At 47.6% G+C, this 19859-nt stretch overlaps 6 protein-coding genes across 6 annotated transcripts, besides 4 other annotated features; 5 read left to right on the forward strand and 1 right to left on the reverse strand.

Annotated features, from left to right (window-relative positions):
* Window positions 1-726: 726 nt before the first annotated feature.
* Window positions 727-2353, forward strand: FPSE_05680 (uncharacterized protein; the record flags this gene model as incomplete). The annotated part of the gene is made up of 5 exons (XM_009258798.1): window positions 727-873; window positions 929-1190; window positions 1251-1442; window positions 1495-1886; window positions 1937-2353. The coding sequence occupies 5 exons, from the start codon at window positions 727-729 to the stop codon at window positions 2351-2353; spliced, it is 1410 nt and encodes a 469-aa protein (XP_009257073.1).
* A 626-nt stretch (window positions 2354-2979) lies between these two features.
* FPSE_05681 (uncharacterized protein) lies at window positions 2980-4867 on the forward strand (the record flags this gene model as incomplete). The annotated part of the gene is made up of 3 exons (XM_009258799.1): window positions 2980-3486; window positions 3543-3882; window positions 3936-4867. The coding sequence occupies 3 exons, from the start codon at window positions 2980-2982 to the stop codon at window positions 4865-4867; spliced, it is 1779 nt and encodes a 592-aa protein (XP_009257074.1).
* A 918-nt stretch (window positions 4868-5785) lies between these two features.
* Window positions 5786-5822: a repeat region.
* Window positions 5823-7941: 2119 nt separating this feature from the next.
* Window positions 7942-7980: a microsatellite.
* A 403-nt stretch (window positions 7981-8383) lies between these two features.
* FPSE_05682 (uncharacterized protein) lies at window positions 8384-9436 on the reverse strand (the record flags this gene model as incomplete). Its single annotated transcript, XM_009258800.1, has 1 exon — window positions 8384-9436. The coding sequence occupies one exon, from the start codon at window positions 9434-9436 to the stop codon at window positions 8384-8386; it is 1053 nt and encodes a 350-aa protein (XP_009257075.1).
* A 50-nt stretch (window positions 9437-9486) lies between these two features.
* Window positions 9487-9523: a microsatellite.
* A 1354-nt stretch (window positions 9524-10877) lies between these two features.
* Window positions 10878-12518, forward strand: FPSE_05683 (uncharacterized protein; the record flags this gene model as incomplete). Its single annotated transcript, XM_009258801.1, has 6 exons — window positions 10878-11092; window positions 11145-11290; window positions 11430-11754; window positions 12000-12089; window positions 12144-12395; window positions 12446-12518. 6 exons carry the CDS (start codon window positions 10878-10880, stop codon window positions 12516-12518), a joined length of 1101 nt encoding a protein of 366 aa, XP_009257076.1.
* Window positions 12519-13903: 1385 nt separating this feature from the next.
* FPSE_05684 (uncharacterized protein) lies at window positions 13904-15699 on the forward strand (the record flags this gene model as incomplete). Its single annotated transcript, XM_009258802.1, has 2 exons — window positions 13904-14123; window positions 14174-15699. 2 exons carry the CDS (start codon window positions 13904-13906, stop codon window positions 15697-15699), a joined length of 1746 nt encoding a protein of 581 aa, XP_009257077.1.
* Window positions 15700-16554: 855 nt separating this feature from the next.
* FPSE_05685 (uncharacterized protein) lies at window positions 16555-19026 on the forward strand (the record flags this gene model as incomplete). Its single annotated transcript, XM_009258803.1, has 7 exons — window positions 16555-16678; window positions 16711-16785; window positions 17253-17296; window positions 17340-17408; window positions 17664-18244; window positions 18800-18855; window positions 18917-19026. The coding sequence occupies 7 exons, from the start codon at window positions 16555-16557 to the stop codon at window positions 19024-19026; spliced, it is 1059 nt and encodes a 352-aa protein (XP_009257078.1).
* A 735-nt stretch (window positions 19027-19761) lies between these two features.
* Window positions 19762-19859: a repeat region.

Genomic DNA, 19859 nt, shown 5'->3' on the forward strand with positions numbered 1-19859 from the left:
CGGATCTTGTTGCCCCAACGTCAAAAAACATATGCATTCAAGACGGCTGGCATGGGGAGTGGCGTGTCGAAGCCAACTCGCGATGGCATCTTGTCTTCGTAGGATCCATGCTGGGCGGATGCCCGAACATCGAACACCTTTGTTACAAGACGGATGACGACTTGAGTACTGCGAATACTCATCATTATACCATCGAGGAAGTTGCGGATATGTCATCTGTCCTAATATTAGAGAAACTCCCAACTCGACACATGGCTAGTTTGCAATTTCATTTTATAGTTTAGCATGGTAATAAACTCAATATTAAGGTTTCAGACCAGCAACGTTGTGATAAGTAATCCTACACTGAGGCAACACATAACATAAATATTACTTAAGAGGAAAGCTTCTGGGGATAATTTGCCGGGGTATTTAATGTGAGTTGTCAGGTAAACTCGGAGTAACTCATGGGGGATCGTCAGTTCTTCGAACGGATGTTGAGATACCGGAAACACTCCGCTATTCGAGTCACTCAAGTGGAGCACTATCAATGGCAAATTCCACTATAAATAGTTGCGGTGGATGCATCCGCAAGTAAGCGAAGAACTATCAATGGCTGGAACAGAGAAATAAAAGTACCCGCTTGGACGTCACGAATAGCAGAGTTTTTAAAGGGGATAACGTATCATGACACGAGTTGCCGCCTCCATCTCGAGAACTCACGACCCTTTGTAACCACTAACAGCCATGGATCAAAACACGCAACCAACGACTGAGAGTCGAGATGATTTAGGAAACACGCCTCCAAAATGGAACAAGGCCGGATATGAGGATGACTCAAGCCATGATGCCGTCTTCGGCGAGATCTCCAGCGAGGGTCCTGACTACCGGAGCGTGAGTACGACCCCCCCAATCATCATCGAGTTGGACGAGCTAACAGTATCTGGAGGTCGGATTGGTCGGTACTGCTGGTTTGATGATGAAGACACAAATTGGCCTCGGTGTGTTGTCCATCCCAGCAACGTTTGACGCCCTCGGTTTGATACCAGGTGTCTTGTGTCTTATCGCCATCGGTCTCATCACGACCTGGTCTGACTGTGTTATTGGTGTCTTCAAGCTTCGTCACAGACATGTCTACGCTATTGACGATGCAGGCGCCATGATGTTTGGTCGGGCTGGCGGAGAATTCTTCGGGTTCATCATGTGGTTGAGTAAGTCTCCTGGTTCTCACTGACAATTGCCATTATAAGACAACTTGCTGACCATCCAAGACTGGGTTTTTGTCTCTGGCGCTGGCATGTTGAGTTTGTCCATCGCCCTCAACGCAGTTTCCTCACACGGGGCATGTACCGCAATTTTCATTGGTATCGCCGCTATACTAGGATTTGGACTATCCAGCATCAGAACGTTGGGCAAGATGAGTTGGTTAGCATGGGTCGGAGTCGTCAGTATTGTGATTGCGGGTAAATTTGCCTCTTCCTTCCATTCCCATGATATACTAATTGACTCTCTCAGTTCTGATGGTTACCATCGCCACAGGAGTACAAGATAGACCCGATGCAGCCCCTCAAGAAGGTACCTGGGTTTCTGATTACGAGCTCTTCAAAACTCCGACTTTTGTGCAGGCTGTATCAGCCGTCTGCGCATACGTTTCCGCTTATGGCGGCACCCCGGGCTTCTTTGCCATTGTCGCGGAGATGCGCAAACCGGAACAGTACAACACAGCCGTGGCTATCTGCCAGTCGATTGTCACCGCCCTGTATGTCACGGTTGGTATAGTCATGTACTACTTCTGCGGCTCTTATGTGTCGTCTCCAGCCCTTGGGTCCGCCGGTGTGGTTATCAAGAAGGCGAGCTATGGCGTAGCCATCCCAGGACTCATCGTCAGCATTACCCTGGTCTCACATGTAAGAACAAGCACCTCCTTCAAATCATTTTCCAGGCTAACATGATGCAGTTGCCTGCCAAGTATATGCTTGTGCGCTTCCTGAGGAACACCAAGCACCTTACCTCCAACTCGGCGATCCACTGGGCAACTTGGTTAGGCTGCACGTTCTGCGTGACAATCATCGCGTACATCATCGCAAGCGCAATTCCCATCTTTTATGCCCTTGTCTCTTTAATCGGAGCTCTTTTGGGTAGTCTCTTGTCATTCCATGCAATGGGATTCATGTGGTTTTATGACAATTGGGAAAAGCGCAGCTCATCTCCTAGATGGTTGTTGGCTTGTGGCTGGAGCATTTTTGTAATTGCTGCTGGTACAGTGCTGATGGTTGCTGGAACCTATGGATCGATTCTGGATATCATCAAAGCTTACAAGGCGACTGGAGGTGCAGGCGCGTGGTCGTGTGCTGATAACTCGAATTCTACATAGATAGACGAGAGAAGGGATTCGAATGATTCCATTGATTTTCATTGCCGTGTACTTGTTTGTTAGATAGTCCATATTAATCTTATGTTTCTTCATTCTCCACTGTGTAGTCTAACCACCTATGTAATCGGTCCGTAAAGAAGAACGTTCATTCATGACAGACTGATCCCGGCCTCTTTCCAGGTCAGTTTTGGTCATGTCGGATCAGATTAGATTAGATTGATTAGCTGTCGTATCTTACTGTCCTTCGGTCACGTTGGTTGCTTGAACCAGTAACCTAGATAATCTTATTGACGTACGCAGTGGATCCAACGGTGCCGTATTACCGTGCGCTGAACCTCTCCTAGTTCGACAATGGCTTTATAATTGGAACCTGTTGGCTAGAGATTCCACTTTTGAATGCCGATCCTGCCGAGTTGAATGCAAAAGACCCAATAATGATCGGGACCAACGGACAGACATGATCTTATCTGATGCGTTTTTTTGTGATGCCATCCACCGACGTCGGAAACGTACTGGGCTTTATGAGGGCCAGAGTCCCGGTCTCAGTGTAACCTGGTTTATCCCTCTTTCTTAGACATTTCTGCCATTGCAGCCCTTGGTGACATCCTAATTCTGTATACTTCACAATGGGTATCTTCAATCGTTTGCGGCCTCGTGTTGGCTCTAGTAAGACCTCTGACGTCGACGCTACTGAGATGACAACTACCACGGACCAGGAAAAGAACGGAAAATCACCAGAAGATGGTGCCAACCCTGTTGCTAACGACAGCCTACCATCTGAGGATGTCACTGAAGGTGTGAGAAACATGGAAGCCATCACACTCGTATGGACCAAGAAGTCTCTCATCTCGCTCTTCATCTGCATCTGGTTTGTCTATTTGCTCAACGCGTTCCAGAGCTCGACTGTCGGTAACCTGGTTCCCTATGTCACCAGTTCATGGGGTGCCCATTCTCTCCTCAACGTCATCGATGTCGTCGCGAGTTCAATGACAGCTGCCGTTTTCATTCCTCTGGCGAAGCTTCTTGATCTTTGGGGTCGTGCAGAAGGATACCTTCTCATGGTTGCCTTTGCTGAGTTGGGTCTCATATTGATGGCCACCAGCACAAACCTTCCCATCTATTGTGCTGCCAATGTATGACGCAAAGATTTGTTTGCTGAATCTCTCAGAAACACTAACCGAAATGATAGGTATTCTATAAAGTCGGTTTCACAGGTTTAATCTACAGCATCGATGTCATAACCGCCGACGCGACCAACCTCAAAAATCGAGCCCTAGCCTACGCATTCACGTCCTCTCCATACATGATCTCTGCATTCGCGGGATCGTACGCTTCCCAGGAAATGCTTAACGACATTGGCTGGCCGTGGGGCTTCGGTACCTTTGCGTTCCTGACACCAGTCATTTGTGCTCCTCTATATATTCTTCTCAAGGTCAACTTGCACAAGGCGAAGAAGAATATTCTCCCGAGGGAGGCCAGTGGCCGGACTTTTAAAGAGAGTGTCTGGCACTACCTTGTTGAGTTTGACGGTAAGTGCACCACGCTTGGCAAATAACGTCTTCACTAATATCGCACTCTCTAGTCATCGGTGTCTTCCTCTTCGCGGTCGGCTTGGTCGTGTTCCTCCTTCCATTCAACATCGCAGCGACAGCCCCCAATGGTTGGGCAACAGGTTACATCATCGCTATGATTGTCGTCGGTTTTGTCCTTCTTGTTGGATTCGCCATCAACGAAGTTTACATCGCACCAGTTCCCTTCCTCAAATTCCACTTCTTGACCGACCGAACACTAGTAGGCGCATGTCTACTCGATCTCACCTATCAGATTTCGTATTACTGCTGGAACAACTACTTTACGTCTTTCCTCCAAGTCGTCAACTATCTCTCAGTATCTGAAGCTGGCTATGTCAACAACACCTTCAACGTGGTGTCTGGGTTCCTTTTGTTCCTCGTCGGATGGAGTATCCGGAAGACTGGCTACTTCAAATGGCTTCTCTGGATCGGTGTGCCGCTTTATATCTTTGCCCAAGGGTTGATGATATACTTCCGAAGCCCCACGGGATATGTTGGCTATCTTGTTATGACACAGATCTTCATTTCAATTGGGGGTAGTGTCTTCACCATCTGCATGCAACTCGCAGTCCTGGCAGCCGTCGACCATCAACATGTTGCTGCAGCATTGGCTATGTTGAATGTAACCGGTACAGCAGGTGGTAGTATCGGCTTCACCATTTCTGGAGCCATCTGGACAAACACGTTTGAGAAGGCCTTACGCAAGTACTTGCCCGCCAGTGCACTTGACGATCTTGTATCTATTTACGGCAATCTCGATACTCAGTTGAGTTATGCCAAGGGAACACCCGAACGTATCGGTATCCAGAAAGCGTATGGTTATGCTCAAACAAGGATGCTAGCCGCTGGGACAGCAATCATGGCTTTGTCATTTGTTTGGGTTGCGCTTATCAGGAACTTGAAGGTGTCGGAGATGAAACAGACTAAAGGGAACGTCTTCTAGAGGGTATTGGGAACATTGAACTGTATATCTTCAATTGACGATTTATAAATCAGCGACACATCCTAAGCGATTAGAAAGAAGAATTATAAAATTCCTAATGGCCCACTATGTTTCTTGTCAGACATTGCTTCTGTATTACAATGCTTTAATCACCAAGACAATTTAGTATCCCAAGACTGGAGAACGTTTGACGTGCTGTTAGCAGTAGCTTAGCTCAAGCAACAAGCAGGGTTGTATCACAATAACGTTCCTGTGGAGGGTTGAGACATCGATCTGGGTTATATCGCAATAGCATAGGCGCTGAGGGCCCGGTACCGTCGATTAGCAGAGCGGCAGAAGTTACCACAATTCTCTGGCTTTCTTGTATAGGTGAAATGCGTGTCTACCGACCATGAATGACAATTTGGTTGTTGAATTGTGGCTGGCTGACCAGATGTATTGCGTACTGGCATCACACAAGGGCCCATTGGGTTACACAATGTTGGTAAATCAGTTATGACAAGAGCAACCGACCAAAATGTAAAGGCATCTCTAGAAGAAAAAGTCGTTGTTTTACTTGATAGTACCAGTCACGCGTGGCTACAGTCGATCCATTTCCCGCAGTGTATTTGCCATCTCCATCCTTGAGATTTCATCAGGCATGTGCTTTAGCACCATTGAGATCGCATCGAACTGCTGGCCAACGTAGACCGAAGACATCCTGAAGAATCATCGATGCTTGTGTTGCGGCGGGCAAGGAGGATCTGACTTGCAAATTGTTCGTCTTTAAGCCGAATGGGAGGCACAATCTTTCGAGACATGGACCGGATATGTTTCAAGAACCACATCCGTTTGACGCAAGTCATTTGAAGGGCATATGAGGTAAAATTGAACTCTTCGTACTTGAGGCAGAAATGATGTGCATGCAAGTTTCACTGGTTTTTCTTCTTCTTTTTTTTCTCTCTCTTCTTTTCTTGTAATAACAGCAATAGTCAGAGTGTTCTGCTAAGTTTTTAAACGTCAAGACCTAGCTGCCAGGCGGGTTACTAAAAAATAGGGACTTGAAGTAGAGCAGAGGAAAACATTAGTCCACTCCTAGGCCATATATACACTAAGAGTGATCTAATATTTATGTTAGCACTAAATCAGTACCGGTTTTTATGCAAACCACACAAAGATCAACACCAGGTAATTAATTCAATATAAATAATACTCACATAACATAACTCATAGCACTCTATGGACTATATCCAGATGGAAAACTTCTGTGTCTATGTTTAAAGTAGAGCTGTGGAGTTTTTCTTCGGGGAGGCGTCTTTTTCTCTTTTCTTGATCTACCATACGATCCGAGTTTTTGTGATGTGGAAAAGCGAACTCGACAAGCGAATTCCATGTCAAAGCATTTCTCTTTTCCACCACTCTGGCAGTTTTGACTATCTATCGATCTTGCAAAATTGTCCAAGCTAATGACCAAGGAGTAAAATTATTTCCATCAAAGCATCATATCTGTCTCGCTGATCCAATCTCGACCTCCCACTTTCAGAACGCAAAGATACCTTCGTATTCTTACCCTACAGATGATGCCAGGGAATAACACGAGGACATCTCGGAAATACCACTGCCCAACGTGTGTCCGAGTGGAGCGTAGGTAAAAGAGACAACTAGCTAGACAAGACCGGGTAACTGCCAACATGACCTGTCTATGATGCAGCCTTGACTGAAACAATGGATCTAGTAGTTCGAGGCTAAGAAACGGTGGAAATTGAAAGTTGGGTAGATATGACATATCAGTGGAAATGAGGAATCTGTATTGCTTTTTCTGCGTCGGAAATATAGATCTCACACCTGATCGCTCACATTGTGCCCGAAACTCGGTATGGTAGCCATCCTGTCGGATACTGGTACCGGCCGATATCGCAATCCATACGAGTAACCTGAGACCGGAGAAAAGCCACCGAATCCAGTTCTCACTGACCGAAGCGACATGTTGCAAGTAAAAAGGAAAAAGCAATTCTTACAAAAGCCTGAGCGATGTGTGACTAGTGAAGATCAATACGTCACCCTGCTTTTCTGTCACGTCTCGTGATCAGACACTGGTGGACGAATAGGTTACTAAAGACTACCTGACGCTTGCCCACCGCTATTCAATTATGGGGTCTTGTGCCGAAGGTTTAATAAAGTGCAGGTCATATCATGGCATTTGCTAGTGATGCTACAGTGATATCGTGCTCGGTCAGAGCGTGATAAGCAGGGTTGGACACCGTAAGTTACGGGCTACGCTGCGTCTAGATGCAGAAGCACTGCCGGACAAGTGAGGAGACTTTCTTGTCTCTTGTTACGAGTCAATTAGCGCTCTCGAGCCTCTGCCAACGCCATGGCGCGCGCTAAAGTGAACTGAGGCCTCAGCATTGACCCCCTGCTCTTGAGCTCAGTAGCACAGTGACTGACTTTGGCGGGTTGCCCCTTTGAGCGACGACGTGTCATAACACAGTTTGATTAGACAGCGAGCATGTTTCACAATCCCCACACTGTCATCTCTTGTTCTCGCCTCCTTTGAGCGAGCTGGAGCCGAGTTGTGGGGGGACTGTGTTGGTTCACGACGGTGCCAGAAAAGCAATAAACGGTTACCCAGTTGAACGGTACAACGCCAAGGACATTTCCATTCACCCTGATCCTTGGCTGTCAGCATACACTCCTTTTCGTAAAGACTGGTTGATAGTGGAGAGAGAGAAAAGAATACCACGCTGGCATGCCGTCTGAACCGTCTGTGTTCCCAGGGTTCAAGGTTGGTTAGTTGTCGGATATGGTAGCCCCGAATGCACTAGCGCCCGTTACAATCCTGGCGGTAAGTTGAGGCTTGGGAAAATTTAACGAGCGAGGCCTTCTAGAAGAAATCCAGCTAGGCTTCATCCATCCATCCTTTTCGCGTGGGGGGGGGTAGTGCCGTTACAGTACATACAGTACTGGTCATTATTGATCGATCAATTAAGATCGCCATGCCGTAGGTTCGGGACTTGTTGGTTTCACAAACGACCACATGGACAGAACCATACGCTCGGGCTCGCCGAGCACTGAGGCTGCAATGAGCGAGCGCGCACACACACACACACGCACACGGACACGCACACTCACACGTAAATAAACACACGTGAGGCGGTACTTGAAGACTCATCTACCGAGACCGAGTAACTACGGCCGTATACATAGTACAGAGTAATATGGGTAACACACGAGCCTGCGACGGTGATCTACCATGCAACGCACAGACTGACCGCTATATGCATCATGTATGATCATCTTTTTAACATGAAACTTAAAAAAGAACTTGAATTGGTATACATAATAAATAAAAAGATTGGGTATTCTTCAATGAGAAAAGAGGAAACAAACACCTAGCTCAGGCACCCAAGACATGTCGGTGAAACAAACAAGAACAACGTAAACATAACCTCGTCCCAGCCCTCCCGATAAAAAAAAAGTTTTTATTTTTCCCTTTCCCCTCCCTTCCTTTTTTTTCCCACTTGTCGTCATCGATCATCACTTAGGATTGGAATCCTGGTAATTCGTTGAATCTGCACTCGTGACACTCCCTGTCACCGAGTTGCTGTTTAGAGACTCCATCTTGGCCATATGCTTCCTCTTCTCAAACTCGTCCAGTAGCGCGTGCACTGTACCCAGTGGGAATTCGTGAACAACCGCCCTTGTAGATGCCGGGCAGACATTGGATGGGTAATCCTTAAACTCCTCCATAGCGAGGTTCATGCGTAGTAATTGGTTCCATGAGACGATGGCATCGCCAATCAGGAATGTTGGCACGCGCGCCATGGCCATTTCTTCAAGGATCCAGCGACGTTGGAAAAAGTCACGACCCAGAAAGTCTGCACAGCCGAGTCCACCTGCTGCTTGAGGGTCAAAGAGGTCGATGATGGGGATCGCCCACTCGTGTTCAGGTGAGTAATTCTCTGGGTGGAGTTCCTTATCACCAGGTTCTTGCCACGTCGCGGGCATGGCGTTGTCAAAGGCCTGGATCAGCTGCACGCCCTCGTCGGTCTGCGGGCTCTTGAGGCCAAGCCATCCAACCACCATCTGCGCACGCTGGTACACGTGGTACATGATGACTCTGCTCTTTGCGTTCTCCCTCGAGTCCATCGGGTTGACGCAGAGGCAGTCAATCCAGACCCTCAATTTGGGACGATCCTGGGCTTCCCTCCCTCCGAAATGTCTGAGCAGGCTCCTCAACCATGACGGCGATCGCCTCTCCCTCTCCCTCTGGCCGCCCAGGTTCTCTTGGCTGGACTTTGCGACTGCAGGGTAAAAGACGGCGCGTACGTGCTTGAGGGCGAGGGAGATGTTGACCGGGACGGGGATTGCCATGCGATTGAGGTTGATCCTCTCTTGGTCTGTGGGGTCGCCTAGCAGCGATGATATGGCGATGAATTCGACATCGCGGCTAAGAGGCAGTGTGACAAGGCGACAGACGACCTGTTCGCTGATGCTATTCGCTGGCTCGATTTCCAGGAAGCGCACCTCGTCACGCGACGAATTTAGCTTGGAATACTGTATTCTCGGTCGACCGTTCTCTGTTGGCATGTTTGCTTTTGTATGGATGTCTGATCGGGGATCTTGTATAACCCGATTTGCGTCTTGTCTTGTCTCGCCTCGCCTCGCCTCGCCTCGTATTACTTGTCGTTTCGCAGTTTCGGGGGGGTGGTGGTTTCGTGTACGTAGAGTTCTTATGTCTCTCGGTAGTGAGCGATGTTAGTGCGAGAAAAGAGACAAGTGCACCAAAGGGGGGATTTCAGCAGTCAAGTACTAAGTAGACTACTAGCTAGTGGTACGGTACAGTTATTAAACTCGGGGTGCAGTGACTTTTGCTGGCATGCTGCTGTTTTTTCCCTGACCTTCTTTTCTTCTTTTTCTTCATCATGGCCCCTGTTCCTTGTCAGGGTCCTCCACTTTGTTCTTGGATAGCGTGGAGCTAAAAGGGATTGTGTCCCCAGTCTTTGCAAACCAGAAGCGAACGTTGTTTACAGCCCGCATGGGTTGCATGGATCATGGATCAGGTCAGGTCTGGTCTGGTCTTGGTACCCGAAAAAAAAGCGAGAACAGAGCTAAATTAGGCTCGTTTCTCTTCTTTCTTGCACCCGTTTGCAGGTTTCTGATGGGAGGAAAAAGGTTTCGTGGAATGCATCGCCTCAACTAAACTAGAACATGGGAATTCTAGCTTTTCCCCTGGGACAGCAAGGGAAACTAATCATGGTAGTCTGGCAGTTTAGCACTGTATGCACGTATATCCTTGGCAACTGACCCCTACGGGGCCGGTCCATCCAAAGTCAACCAATTATCTTCTCTTGGGCAACATTCTCTCGTCACTCACCTCACCGAGCCCAACACCCTTTGATTCTCGGGCCGTACTGCGGGAGGCCATCTCTGAGGCCACGGGATGGTGCAATTCTACGGGATAGCGTCTGTGATCTAACATGAGGGAATATGCTGCTCTTCATACCTATTCACACCGAGTTGTGATTGTGATAGTAGCAAACCATCCTATCCTGTATCTGCCCTCACAATACTGTCCCAGTTTAAGTTTTGTTAAAGATAGATTATTGGGCTGTTTGCCGCACAGGCTAGCTTAGTCCTCTCCTCTATATCCGCCCGCGCGGACGTCATTTGTCTCGACCCAGGGCCATGAAGCGACGATGTCCTTGTCTACCGAGCTATTAGTCAAAAGTCTGGTCTTGTGTTCGCTATCACCGCTCGTCTGGCTCGTAAGAGGACGTGCAAAAAAGCAAAGACGACTAAATAGCCTCACGAACGAGAAACTCCCCCCTTGCTGTCGAGAACCCGGTCGTTCCAGTTTCCAGTTCCGTGGCAATGGTATCCGTACGTCTCTCCGATCTCCGAAATCCTATAAGCATGTCGTGTTCCCTCGTGAAGTTGCTCATTCTCATCGTTCAATCAGATCAACTCTCTTGACCAACAACCATCTTTGTCTGCAGACCAATACACTCCACAGTTTGACGACATCATCATGGTCCCTTCCATCATCACACCGCCACCCAGCTGCGCAGGTGGCCCCATCAGCCCATCCAGCATCTGCTCAGACCATGTTGATATTCCTGAGCTGCCTGATGGCCGATGGATCAGGTTGCCCGAGGCTTTGTTTTCGTCCATCATGGCTGTCGAACCGGATGTCAACCCCATGTACAAAACATCAAAAGCCTTGTCAGATGCTTGGCTAAAGGAGTAAGATAACCGTGCATTGGTCCCATATGATAGCTGACAGAATGTCGTACAGTGCGCTGCGAATGAACGACAAGACTGCAAGCATCTGGAGCCGACTCGATATTGCTTACATGAGCGCCATCTGTGCCCCCAACGCCGATCTGGAAACGCTCAAGCTAATGAACGACTGGAATGGATGGGTTTTCGCATTCGACGACCGTAAGTTATAGCCTTGACCACTATTGTTATAAACCAACAAACACGCCCCCATAAACTCAAGCCACCACCGGGCCGCGCCGTCCGTCCATGCATGCATGCATAAAAAGTGGTGACAAGAATATCCGCTAACAACCAACAGCTTTTGACGAAGGGTCCTTCGCCAACAATCCCATCAAGGCAGCCGAAGAGGTGATTTACACTCTCGCTACACTCGACAACATCCACCCCGTCGTATCCCCCGACCAGAACCCCCTGCGCCATACCCTGCAATCATGCTGGAACCGTTTCAGACAGCGAGCGAGTCCCGCCCTACAGTACCGATGGAAGAAGCACCTCACCATGTACTGTATCGGTGTTTTGCAGCAGGTTGGCGTCCAGAACACCGCGTCGAGACTGAGCGTTGAGGAATACATGGATATGAGAGCCGGATGCGTCGGGGCGTATCCCTGCATCGGACTTATGGAGTAGGTTCATTTCATTCCATCCATCCCCTTTCTTTCCCCGTCGTGATTCTCTTCACGGATACTTTGAGGCCGCAAACGTCTAGAAGCATTCTGCTTTCGGGTAAGCCCTTCCGGCAATGCCAGGGCAAGGGTTGTCTTCACCCCGGCGGTTTGCCTTGGCTGATGAGATTTACACCCATTGGCTGCTACCCGGGAATGTTTCATAATTAATTACGAGGACACGTCAACTGACTCAGTAACTGCAGGTTCGCCGAGGGAATTGACTTGCCGCAAGACGTCATGGACCATCCTTCTCTTGAAGCCATCTCACGAATCACATGCGATTTGGTTACTCTGTAAGCCTCATTCCGTGATATTGCCTGATTTAGACTTTTGCTAACGTCCGGCAGGCAAAACGACCTTTGCTCTTACCGCAAAGATCTCATCCAAGGCGAGGACAGCAACATTATGTTTATCCTCAGGGACCAGGGTATGACGGACCAGGAAGCCGCCGACGAGATCGGCGAGATGCTGTACGACTGCTACAGAAGATGGCACACTGCCATGGCAAACCTTCCGTTTTGGGGCGAGGGCGTTGATCGAGACGTGATCAAGTTTGTCAACGGATGCAGGAATATTGCTCTTGGCAACCTGCATTGGAGGTATGCATTTTTTCTACCACGTACGATTTACAGTTCACTGACAGCCGCAGTTTGTATACGTTCAGGTACCTGGGCGACGAGGGTCCTCAAGTCAAGAAGACTAGAATGATGAGACTTCCTTGAGCTTGCAGCTTTTTACTTTATGCATTGTTTTTACTGGTGTCTCTGGTTGGTCTGGGTAACAGGGTAACTTCTCGGGTGAGAGGACGATATCGATGGCATTCATCATGGTAGAACGGAGCGTGCAAACGTGTATTGGGTTCATGGGTCGGCGAATATTGGCATTGAACTGTTTAATGGATTTTGGAACGTATTTCCAGTGTGTTTGTAAATTTTATAGATATTGCAATTGAGTACACTTCATGTGGACGATCAGACCTTGCTTCCTGATGTGAACTTTCAAGATAACATGGACATAAACGACTCTTGATGATATTGTCAGTTACATTAACCATCATTTAATACAGCAAGATTATTTCTGTCTGCCTGAGCTTTTACATCTTTCTGCATAATGAATCGAGTGAAAAAAAATATGGAAAGATTACAATGAAACATCGTTATCTCCAGCGACGATAAACACAAAAAGAAGAATACGACGTGGGCCTGATTCGAACAGACGCCTCCGAAGAGAATAGATTTCTAGTCTATCGCGTTAGACCACTCCGCCACCACGCCTTACGTAATCTGTGATTGTTAAAGATTGTCGTCATCTTAAGTCCTATATACAAAACTTTAATTTGCTAACAGCTAGAGGTAGATGCAGACGCTATTGTTAAAACTACCAACCTAAAAAGTACGAGTTGTCATCAGTGTAATTTGTTCTAAAGGAGAGCTTGTCTGAGAAATACCTGTAGTGGTGCCGGTGAGGCATCTGGTAACTGTTGTTGTCGTTGAATATCCCGTTGTCATAGTCTTGACATTGAGATTGCAGCTGTTTCTGGTCTGTCCCGTCCCAGCTACCTGCAGCAAAGCTGAGCTGTAGCTGTTTCCCCAATATGGCTAGGCTGATACGCCCTGGAACCGCGGCATCCAAATCACCATGTGATGCCCATCGTCAGATCATCCACCTAACCAAGAACAACCCAACTATTCACAAAAAGGCATCTCGAGATGAAAAACAGCCAACTAACGTCCAAAAGGCCCGAAAAACGTCAATCACGCCGCAGCCGTAACTTCAATAGACTGCACGAGAAGGACCGATGCGATCGACCAGACTAAACCCGGGAAAGGGCCAAGTATGCGGGGGATTGGGGAACTTACCCCAGAAAAGAGAAGGAGGATAGATTCCATGTCTGGGGTTTTTGTTTCAATTGGTTAAACACTGGCGCCTGTTCTCGGCGTAATTTATATAATAGCGCCAATGAGGGCGGAAGCTCCTGTTTTGTTCAAGTTGTCATTGTTGACCGAGTCTTGATATATAGCCAGTAGAGGTCCTTCTTGATGACTTGGCCAGCCAGATCATTCATCACAGATCAATATCCTGCATATCAATCACTGCTATCACTAGCATGCTTATCCAAATCCTCTATGGCCTGGCAGCCAGTGCCCTGTGGCAAGGCCAAGTTGTTGCATCACCAAGCAAAGACAATTCGCTAGAGCGTTTTATCGATAAACAAGCTGATGTTTCTATCAAGGGTGTCCTTGCCAACATTGGCGCTGATGGGAAAAGGGCACAAGGTGCAGCACCTGGCGCTGTTGTCGCGAGCCCATCAAAAGAAGATCCTGATTGTAAGAAAACATCCCACCTTGTCCTTGTTCATGCACTAATATCATCATAGATTGGTACACTTGGACGCGTGATTCAGCTTTGACATACAAGGTCATTGTGGAGAGATTCATTCACGGTGACAAGTCTCTCCAACGAAAGATAGACGAATATGTCTCTGCACAGGCTAAACTGCAAGGAACCACAAATCCATCTGGTAGTCCAGAGTCAGGCGGTCTTGGCGAGCCAAAGTTCCACGTGAATCTCACTGCTTTCACAGGATCTTGGGGTCGACCTCAGCGCGACGGCCCACCTCTCAGAGCTACCGCTTTGACGCTGTACGCAGAGTGGCTCATTTCCCATGGCGAACGATCCAAGGCTGTGAACAAGGTCTGGCCAGTCATCGAAAAGGATCTTGTGTATACTACCAAGTTCTGGAATCGCACTGGCTACGATCTCTGGGAGGAGGTCAATGGATCTTCTTTCTTTACGCTTTCGGCTTCACATCGTGCTCTTGTCGAGGGTGCGGCGCTGGCTAAGAAACTCGAAAAGTCCTGCCCTGACTGTGTCACCAACGCTCCTCGTGTTCTGTGCTTCCTTCAGAGTTTCTGGACAGGTGGATACATTGACTCCAACATCAATGTCAAGGACGGTCGCAAGGGCCTTGACGTCAACTCCATCCTCTCCTCGATTCACACCTTCGATCCCACCTCCAAATGCACCGACTCGACCTTCCAGCCTTGCTCGCCCAGAGCTCTTGCGAACCACAAGGCAGTCGTCGATTCGTTCAGGTCCATTTATGGCGTTAACAAGAACAGAGGCCAAGGAAAGGCTGCCGCTGTCGGTCGATATAGTGAGGACGTGTACTATGATGGCAACCCCTGGTACCTGGCCACTCTTGCTGCTGCGGAACAGCTCTACGCCGCGGTCTACCAGTGGAACAAGGTTGGAGCTATCACTGTTGACGATATGTCATTGTCTTTCTTCAAGGATATTGTCCCCAAAATTTCCAAGGGCACTTATTCTAAGAATAGCAAGACATACAAGGAGACCATCAAGGCAGTCAAAGCTTACGCCGATGGTTTCGTCGCAGTTGTGCAGACATATACTCCCAAGGATGGCTCACTAGCTGAGCAATTTGACAAGTCCACTGGAGCTCCCAAGTCCGCTGTCCATCTCACCTGGTCTTACGCCTCATTTGTCAGCGCCACCGAACGTCGGGACGGCATTGTATCCCCCTCTTGGGGCGAGAGCAGTGCCAACAAAGTCCCCGCCGTATGCCAAGCTGCCCCAGCATGTGACACGACCGTCACCTTCACTGTCAAGAACGTGCAAGTTACGTCTGGTCAGAAAGTTTACGTGGTTGGTTCCGTGACTGAACTTTCCAACTGGTCACCTGAAGACGGCATTCCGCTTACGGAGGGTACTGAGGGTGTGTGGAGCACAAAGGTTAAGATTCCTTCTGATACAAGCTTTGAGTACAAGTATATCAAGAAGACGAGTAGTGGCGAGGTTACTTGGTTGAGTGATCCCAACAATCGAGCTCTTACGGGTAGCAAGTGTGGGAGTACCAGTACTCTCAATGATGAGTGGAGGTAGTGATTAGTAGTAAGCTGCGTAGTTTACGTATATATATAATAATAATCCAAGTTGTCTGGCTTTGACCCAACATGATTCAAATTGGTATTGTCAGTACAGTAACGACATGGTTGATACTCACTGATTGACGAGAGAATGTTCTGGAAACGAACGTGACACTTTAGGGGAAACCCTTATCTGCGAGGTACAAAGTGTGGGCTAGGGCTTGCTTGTGCAAATGCGCTGTCCGAATGGACCTACAAACTTTCTGAAGCATAGCCGTGTGACCTATAAGGTTTCTCACATTGATGAAGCTTCATTTTCAGTCACACTCTACAGCCTTGGACAGCCCTATAAGGCAGAGTTGCTATGGACAGGTACCGAGGTGAAGCCTTATCTTTAGTTTTTGCTTTGTGTACAAAGTCCGATGCCAACTCACAAAAAACATGTTGACTTTAAGAACCCAGAGGCTGGTGTCCACAGAATTGTTGAGCCGAAAAACTTTCGTATTGCATTGGCCCAAATGATTGCGAAGTGCCATACTTACATCTATTGCCACCCCAAGAATGTGGGAAGAAGCAGAAAGTCGAGAAAATATGTTATCACAACTTGAGAAAGTCTTGACCTGGTAGGTCAGAGAAGTCGGATACTGCGCAAGTCACGAAACCCTATGATCTTAAAGTGAAGTTTATCTCAACTCTCTACTCAATAACTTTATAGAAATTTTAATGGCTTAGATTTTCCTGACGGACAGCTGTATAAGATGTCATAACCGACCCGACTTAGAATCCTTTCCTTCTTTCACCACTAAACAAATTTCTTATCAAATTTCCTACCACTACCATCACCCGTCACACTTTCGACAAATAGCCCAACATGGCACTCGACATCACAAGTATTCCCAATGCCAAGAATAGCCAGATCTGGGTTATGAGCGCATTTGGGATTGCGATTGGCCTCGCCATGTTTGGGTTCTATACATATAGAGCCTGCAGAAAGGGTAAGTTGCATTTCTTTGTAGAACGTTGGTAGATTGCTTCAAAGAGAGACTGCCGGTCACCCTCTTTGTACCAACTCTACCGGTGTCCTTTCCATTCGCAATCCATTGTAAGCCCAAACGTCTCGCACCATTTCACTTGCCTAACGCCATATTCTTATCAGTTTTTGGGTACTCTACTGACCCTGATGCAGAGGTTATCGAATGAGCACCGACTGCCTCACCCCGAAAGCGTACACGATCAAGCAAAACCCCGACTTGTATTTGCCTGAGAAGGATGGAACTGCAACGACGACCAGTCTAGATTCCTGCGCTCGTGTCGCAGTCGAGTCATGAGGTTTCTCTCAGGCCATACGTTCACAACAACCTGATACGTCGAGATCCAGCGGGAGGAAGACGACGTGAATGATCAGCTGATATGGGTTTATACGCATTCTGTTCGGAGTTTTGATGCAATTTCGATGCTGTGTTTGTTGCTGCGCGCTGGAGATCACACAGGTAGAGAATCAACACTATTGCTCTGCCTAAATAATTGTTTTCCTTGCCACCGTGACATGTATCTAATTATGTTTCCAAGACAGCTGTAGTAAAAGTGCCGTCAGATGTAGTCGTGGTGACAAGGTTCGTATCCCAGCCAGTCTGAGCGCTGTAACATCCCTACCAGGTTAGACATTCAGCACCTGATCACCCAGTTTTTAGTGCGCCCGGCCCCCTAAGCCCTCTGTTTTTCACTGTACGTAACAGTTATAAATCTCACCGACTAAACCCATGACGATCATTCTATGACGAAATTGAGCTGATGAAAGCAAGCATGTGCTTCTAGACCTTTTCGAACATTTCCATGAGCGCGAATTAACGGCATTTCTTAAAACAGAAAAGACGCCATGTCATAAATGCAAGGGAGGAGTCTTGTTCCCGCTTGGAGTGAAGGTCTGACACATGCCATTGCGACTTGTCCTCCCACATCTACCATCTTTGACATTTTTAGTTCTGCACCATTATAATATCCATGGCTCAATCAGAAGACTCCGACACGATCGAACATACGAATAATGACAATCAGAAAACAACGGTATGGGCGGCCATCCTTTGCGTTGTCATCATCGTCATCATCGCCGCTATATGCATCGTCCATAGAAACATCCGCGGACAGGCGATTCGTCGGTCGATAGAAGCGCAACTCCCGAGATACAATGTTAGTTCAGGCTTGGGGAAAGATACTGTGGAAAGCATGCCCATCATCAGGTTCGATTCCAGACTACACTCCCAGCAGATAGCCGCACCAGCGCGCGTGTACCTACCGCCATTCGATCAGACGAAACCTCGGAAGCATGGTGCTCAGTTACTACCTCTACGAAAGTACTTCACTATCCAGAATATATGCCGCGAATCGCCCAGGAGTGATGGCGCCGGGGTACAACCGGGCGACTCTACGTCAACAGCCTGCTCGATATGCACCGAAGACTTTATCGAGGGCGTGAAGCTTAGGATGTTGCCTTGCAGACACTTGTATCATCCTCAGTGTATAGATCCGTGGTTAACGAATCGATCTCGCACTTGTCCTCTCTGGTGAGTTTATTGTCCGCCACAGCCCAACTGTGACTGACATGTTTGAAGCCGTGTCAATCTTACAACTTCGACGGTGAAGAAACCATCGCCGGCATTTATTTAAGAGAGCCCAAGGAGGACTTTCACTTGACGACAAGATCACGAGTTACGAGTTCTATAGTTTGTTTGTCATCATTAAATTATTTTTGTATTTTTATGCGATTTGGCGAGGAGTTTAATCGGTTCACGTTTCTTATACTGTAGGTTTCCTCTTCCCTCAACAACTGAATGTATCACATCACAGTACATTCACACACAGCGAGCATTACTATTCTTTATTTTTACCAATGACACTATGGACCAGTGCCACTCATAAGATGCAGCGTAGCACATGTTGGCGCAAGACCAACAAACACTGTAATAATTCACCATTCTATCGTGATAGTCATCCCTTGGACTGGCGGTAAACAACCGACGAGACAAGAGGCCGCCGGAAATGTGGGATCGTGTCTGACATGGTCATTTAAAAGCCGCCCAAACTGATTTGGTGATGATACTGGATACGATGATCGACAGGGATCTCCGCACAAAAGACCCTGCATCTGGTACCACCACAGTCTCTGGGCTTAGTGGTAAGCTGGCAGCGATACTTGTCTGCTACAATCAGTGCGTTACAAAAGGACAGAAGATCAGGTCTGGAACAGCATCGTCGCAGGTTCCAATTTCGCGCTTTGATGGCCATGTCGAATGAGATAAATGCCTCATACAGCAACGAGACAAATGCGGTGAATGTTGGATCGTAAATTGATCGCCATTGTGTTATTATTAGTCAATAAATGAAGCGCAATGTCGTAGAATGATGATGTATGCTGTCTTTTCATACCTGCCATTTTGCTCAATCACTTACCTGTTCATTGGATGGCTGGACAGTAGATTAGTGACGCTAAAAAGCTTGTTTATGATAAACATGCGAATTTGTGCGACAACCCTGCTTGAGCGTGACTGAAAGCCTTTTGCGGTACTGACTTTGCGTGGGTATGGCTAAAGAACAACGATACAACAGCTGGCTTGTTGCGTGTCCGTTGTCGGGACATTCGGTCTCCCAATGCCAGGTAACATGGAAGGAAAAAGAAGGTAACATGAGCATAATCATTCGGCGCCATTCCTTCTGAGAGTTTTCCTGTCTTTGTATTCGCTCATTTACGGCGACGATTCGAGACACTTTACTGAAAGTTACGAGTGGACCAAACAAAAATTAGTCCGCATGCGAATGTTCCAGTGTAGCCAGCCTCTCGCCTTCGATCGCACCAGAAGCATTACCACGTCAGGCGGGTCACTAAAAAAAGGGACTTAGAGCAGTACAGACGAAATTATTAGTTCACTCTTAGGCCATATATACACTAAGAATGATCTAATATTTATATTAACCACCAAATCAGTACCGGATTTTATGCAACCCACCTGCACGGTCACTTATAGCCGAGATGTGGGTATTTTGAGTTCCATTACAGGATAAATAAATGGCAAAAAGAGAATTTACATACAACAGCGGGGATTCGCTGGTCGTCACCGACCCAACTACTAATCCGCCCCTTACCAGCTTGACTATGGGAGAGCGGACGGGATCCCGTATTTT

Source organism: Fusarium pseudograminearum, chromosome 3 (assembly GCF_000303195.2).
Source record: "Fusarium pseudograminearum CS3096 chromosome 3, whole genome shotgun sequence".
Taxonomy (NCBI): domain Eukaryota; kingdom Fungi; phylum Ascomycota; class Sordariomycetes; order Hypocreales; family Nectriaceae; genus Fusarium; species Fusarium pseudograminearum.